General features: G+C 47.1%; 1 protein-coding gene across 2 annotated transcripts in view; it reads right to left on the bottom strand.

The window, feature by feature from the left end:
- Positions 1–1,398: 1,398 nt before the first annotated feature.
- htr2cl1 (5-hydroxytryptamine (serotonin) receptor 2C, G protein-coupled-like 1) overlaps positions 1,399–6,000 on the bottom strand; it is a 128,353-nt gene continuing 123,751 nt past the window's right edge. For both annotated transcript variants that reach the window (XM_085759856.1, XM_085759857.1), the window contains exons 6-9: positions 5,725–5,888; positions 5,369–5,513; positions 4,421–4,662; positions 1,399–2,088 (exon numbers count right to left, since the gene is read on the bottom strand). In XM_085759856.1, coding sequence (XP_085615982.1) covers positions 1,492–2,088; positions 4,421–4,662; positions 5,369–5,513; positions 5,725–5,888 — 1,148 coding nt within the window. In that variant the 3' untranslated portion in view covers positions 1,399–1,491. The remainder of the gene's footprint in view (positions 2,089–4,420; positions 4,663–5,368; positions 5,514–5,724; positions 5,889–6,000) is intronic.

Raw genomic sequence — 6,000 nt, 5'->3', positions numbered from 1 at the left:
ATCATTTTCAGACATTCATCAGATGTGGGAAATATTTAGTCCACTACTTTAAACCTCTCTCACACACTCACACACATGAACAATCTGTGTCTTCATTTGACTCACACACTAAAATCCTCTGTTTCCGTTTCCGTGGTGAAACCAGTGAGAGCTGATTGGTCGAATATTAAGATCCATTACATAAAAACAGAGCTGTAACTCCACTGTGTCCTCAGCTTTTGCATATTCTTTAAATTTGCTACCATGATGTGAACTGGTCTTGTCATATATATATATATATATATATATACTTTAAAGTTTTTCTGTTCATCTGTGTGATTATTGATCCACAAACTGACACTGGTTTTGGGGAAAATCGAGGTGAATTTGAACCTTTGACAACTTCATGAAGGCGACTGTACAAAAAACAAAGATGATCAATTAAACAATAGTCGTTAAATTGATTGATTTTTGTTCCTTTTCAAGGATTATTGAAGACAATTTGTGCGTTCATGTAAACAAAAAACAACTGGTTTTAGATTGTTCCCTTTGATTTTAAACTGGATCAGGTAAAAATAAAAATAAAAACAAAGGGGGTAATGTTGAACTTTAACTCTGTGAGTGGTGATGGAGGGAAGTCAGAGCCTGACAGCTGTTGAGCGACGCTCTGTGAGTCATTTTGTCCACCAGGTGGCGCTGTGAGTCCACCAGAGACCAGAGACGGTTTTACATTCCTTCAGTTCCTTCATCTTCTCTCAGACAATCTGTGACTGAAGCCGTGAGACGGTTTCCTTTACACAAAAAACAAAACAGAAACAAAAATAAAGAAATGAGGACAGAGAGAAATCCCCTTTTTCTTTTTTTTCCTATTCCCTCTGGAGATTTCCAGACACAAAAATAGATTTGGTTGTTTGTTTTTCCAGAGAGTCCACACCCGGCTCCGACCCGGCGCTCAGACTGCATTGTGACTTGGTGACATCGTGGTTCGACCCCGTCCGACCTTTACATGTAGCGGGTCGGCGCTGGGCTCGACCGCTCGACCTCACAGCAGGTTAATCGAGGAGAGTTCGCTCTGCTGCTGCTGCTGCTGCTGCTGCTTGGTTCCTGAACGCACCACGTACGATGTGACGGATGAGCGCAGGTGTGAGCGGTGACGGATGCTCTGAGTCTCTGCTTGTGGCGTGAGAAGCAACATTTTTATTTATTTTTTTGGACGGCGAATAGAAAAACGGAAACATCGGTTTTCATTCCACAGCAGAAGTGGAAAATCACCACTTTTTTTTTCACCCGTGAGGTAACAAACTCATCATCGTCATGGTTTCTCTTCACGCTGGTGGCGGTGGCGCCCACGCTCCTCTGGGATCAGGCTCCTGAACCGAGACCAGTAAGAGTCTCCGGATGAAACCAGTTAAGACGCTGCTCAGCTCGGCCCCGGCCCCGGCCCCGGCGCGGCGTCTGCAGGTGAAGAAGACGACGTGAAAAAAAACATCAAGAAAACTCGCCGCCGTGACGTCACACGCTGCTGGTGTGTTCTCTGGGGGCGGGGCTACGGTTGCTGACGAGCGACAGCTCCTGCTCCGTCTCCGTCTCCGGTTCCGGCTCCGTCTCCGACACGACGCCGCCGACGTTCTGGCACTCGGAGAGGCTCTGCGACGCTATCCCGATCTGCGTCCCGTCGTCCGTCGTGTCCTCCGGGTCCACCGCCAGCCTCCCGTTGCCCCCGCCGCCGCCGCCTCTGCCGCCGTTACGACAGTTACTGTTCCGGTCCACGCCGGCCTTCCCGTGCCCGCCCGACAGCAGCGGGGTGACGGTGTGCGACGGGCACTGCGGCGGCACCAGGAGCGGTTTGCAACTCTGTCCGGCGGCGTTGGCGCCCATTTTGTACTGGCACCTGATGTAGCTGGAGAACGCCCTCCTGTACGTCTTGTTGAAGAGCGTGTACACGAGCGGGTTGACCCCGGACGAGATGTAGCCCACCCACACGAAGACGTTGAGGAGGTGGTTGAGCAGATCCACGTTGCAGGATTTGCCGCACAGGACGGAGGTGACGTTGGTGATGAAGAAGGGACACCACATGATGAGGAAGAGGAAGAAGACGATTCCCAGGACCTGAAGGGAGGAGACGGAAAAGAAAGACGTGAAATTAAAATGTGTTGGTCGGGTTAATTCTGAGCAAGAAGAGACAGACTAGGAAGGTTTAATAAGTTTTACAGTTTCTGAAAAAAACAGAGTGATGGACTTCACTGGATTTAATTGTACAAAAGTATCGGGGCAACATTTTGGTGAAAGTTGCAAAACTGTAGCACGTACATTTGGTTTGTCATGAGTTGTCAAAGTTTTTTAATTGAGATGCTTATTGTGGCCCCGCCCCCCTTGAGGAGAAGAAGAAGAAGAAGAAGAAGCAGAAGGAGGATAAGAAAGAGAAGAATAAGAAGGAGAAAAGGAAATAGAAGAAGGAGGAGAAGGAGAAGAACAAGAACTAGAAAATTTCCTCTGGGAAAGTTTGATAGGACCATGGGGAGCTACGGCCAGTTTTGCCATCTCTGTCAACATGGGAATCAAACCCACGACCTTAAGGTCAAGACAGAGCTGATCAGACAGACACATGATCATCTTTCTATAAGCACTGATATGGAGGAGCTGTAACCACATTAGGTTACCCGTGTATATCTGTGTGTGTGTGTGTGTGTATCTCTAACTTTAATCACATGAAGTTACCTGTGTGTGTTTGTGTGTGTGTGGGAGAGGAGTGCGTGCATACGCGCGCAAGTGTATGTTACCTGTGTGTTTTGATGTGTGTGTGTGTCTGTAACTGTAATCACATAACGTTACCTGTGTGTTGGTGTTTGTGTCTCTCTGTGTGTGTGTGTGTGTGTGTGTCTGTAACTGTAATCACATGAAGTTACCTGTATGTGTTGGTGTGTGTGGTTGTGTTTGACAGTGACTTGAACTAAGGTGCCTGAAGCAATGGTATAAAAGTTAAAAAAGCAGCCCATAATAAGCACAGAGCTTTGAGAGAGAAGTCAATTAAGTACAACAGGGAGCAACAGGAGGAATAAAGTCTGACCTGAGAACTGTATGAAACCTGTGGCTCAATCTGATCTGAGAACAGTTTCCAGAGCTGGTTCTAGAGTCTGTGTGTGTGTGTGTGTGTGTGTGTGTGTGTGTGTGACTGACTTGACACATGTTATGAGCTGCATCCTGTGTCAGTCTGATTTAGCGTGTGTATGTGTTTATAAACATTTAACGAGCTCCAGGTGGATTGTTTATGAAGTTAACGAGCTCTGTCCTGAGAATCAGAGGTTACCACAGCAACTTGAGGTGGTTGCCAATGACGATAGGGGCCCCAGGCTGAGGCAGACAGAAACGTCAAGAAAAAGACATTTTCTGCCTCTGCACTGGTCTCGCATTTAGGCTTACTGTGACAAAACGGTAGCTCCTATCAGAAAAAACCCAGACCGAGAGTGTCACAAGGACTTCCTGAACAATTCGGTGTGATTTTGGTGTTTCTACAGTAAATATTTTGCAGAAATGTGCGATTTTAAAACAGGGTTCCATTCTGCTTCTCTCAGAAAATCTTTGTATTGGAGTCAATGAGGAGCAGAGACAAACGTGGCCGCACTTAAAGGCTGACAATTCAAATTGTGTATATCTCTTAGATATTTTGAGCAGATTGTGAGAGACGGAACAAGTTTGTCTACAAATTTGGAAAAAATCATGTGTGCAGAGCGTAAATTGTGGCCGGGAGGAGTGTGGAAAGAGAAAAGTTTCATGATGATGTCACGCACTCTGACACGAACATTCCGTGTAATACACACCCATTATAATCTCATAATTTCTCCAAAAATGATCATGGTCATTGATCAAAAACTATATGACCTATCAAAACATGGAATAATACACCAATACACAAGACTTGTGTCTACTGTTTAAAGTTCAAATGAAGTCTCTATAGGTGAAAGTATGCCTGAGCAGTAGATGTTTGTAAAACTCCAATGATTGTTCTTTTTCGCTCTTTTTTTTTTTGCCTATCCCATTGACTTCAATGCAAAATTTTGTAAACTGTTGAGAAAAACTGTTGAGAACAAATTCGTAAACTGTTGAGAAAAGTAATAGCATACCAATCCCGATCAAACCCCCGGGCAATGGCCCCTGCAGCTATTTCATAGCTGTAGGGGCCAGTGCCCGGTGCGCTTGCCCCGTGGCCCTAACAAGAAGAAGGAGAAGGAGAACAAGAAGAAGAAGGAGGAGAACAAGAAGAAGAAGGAGGAGGAGAACAAGAAAAAGAAGAAGGAGAAGAAGAAGAAGAAGAAGAAGAAGAAGAAGAAGAAGAAGAAGAAAATGGCGAAATGCCTACATTAATCTGATCAAGTGATTGATAAGTGTGAAGCACCTAAAACAAGCTCAGGTAATCTAAGGTCTCCACTCTCCTCTCTCTCACCTTGGAGGCCCGCCTCTCGTTCTTTATGGCCTGCATCATCCCCCGTCGCCCGGGGCAACTGGAGGAGTCGCTGCGGCCGGGCCCCGCCGCCGGCGAGCTGAGCTGGGACGCCACCTCGGAGCTGGGGATGATGCTGATGCTGTCGGACATGGAGGCGCTGAGCAGTATGCCGGGCTCGGCTCCTTTCAGACAGCTCAGCGTGTTGCGTCTGCTCTGAGGCGGAGGGGGCGGAGCCTTTAGCTCTGTGATGTCGGCGGCGCCAAAAGAAGAGCATCAAGGATTTATTTATTTACCTTAAAGGGATAGTTCAACATTTTGGCAAATTGGCCCATTGCCATAATCCCTATAGTCATAGCAGTAGGTTCGTTACCTTTAATTGTCGGTGCAAGCTATTTTTAGAACGGCGGAGCAGAGCCGCAAGCTGCTCAGAGCTACGCTACGGAGGCTCATGGGATTTCTTGGTTTCTCTCATTATACTCATCAAATTCACAATCCAACAACTCCAATGGACAAGTTGTGACCTGCACCTTCACCACGCTATGAGATATGAGAGTTGTTTTCGAGGTAAATTCATCAAGCAGTCTCTGTATTTGCCTCTAAAACAACTCCGTCTGGTAACGTTCTGTTATTATCTCATAGTGTGGTGAATGTGCAGGTCACAACTTGTCCACCAGAGCGTTCTGGAGTTGTTGGATTGTGTATTTGATGAGTTTGATGAGGGAAACCAAGAAATCCCATGAGCCTCCATAGCGTAGCTCTGAGCAGCTCGCGGCTCTGCTCCGCCGTTCTAAATATAGCTTGCATCGACAATTAAAGGTAACGAACCTACTGCTACTGTATGACTATAGGGATGATGGCAATGGGCCAATTTGCCAAAATGTTGAACTATCCCTTTAAAGGATCATTACGACTGCATGAAGGTTTGTGGCGTTTTGTTGTGGTGTTTACCTTGTGAGTCTGGTGTGTTGATCTGAGGGAGGGGGAAGGTGCTGGGCGGAGGCTGCAGTGTGTTTGTCATTGCTGGTGTGTGCAAAGGCTGCTGGGAGGACGACTTGGCCTCGTATAGGAAGACAGTGGCCTGCCTCTGGAGCACCTGCAGCACCGGGATGAAGGAAGAGAAGGAGAGAGTCGTTAGTGTCGGAGAAGGAGAAGAAGACGAGGAAGGAGGAGGAAGAGGAGGAGGAGGAGGAGGAGGAGGAGGAGGAGGAGGAGGAAGAAGAAAAGGGAGGTCATGAGTGTTGAACAAGAACAAGAACAACAAGAAGAAGTAAAGTAAAGGACAGATGTTTTCCAGACACACACACCTGTATGGTGAGGCAGTACGTCACCACCATGATGACCAGCGGGATGAAGAAGGCCACGAAGGAGCCAATCAGCATGAAGCGCTCCTCGTTGAGGACGCAGCTGCCGTTGACGAAGACCTTGTCCTCGTTGTGGAGGCCGATGACGGGGATGGGCATGGACACACCTGCAGGGGACGAGAGGAGAGAAGACCACCTGTCAATCATCCTGTCATCCTGCTCGTCACACACACTGATGCTGATGTGACAATAATGACATCATAAAAACTATGAGAACAA

The sequence above is a fragment of the Trachurus japonicus genome, chromosome 18, assembly GCF_045865225.1.
Source record: "Trachurus japonicus isolate A0001 chromosome 18, Traja_1.0".
NCBI classification, from domain to species: Eukaryota; Metazoa; Chordata; class Actinopteri; order Carangiformes; family Carangidae; genus Trachurus; species Trachurus japonicus.
Note: the sequence above shows the minus strand (reverse complement) of the source record. Positions and strands in the feature narration are given on the sequence as shown.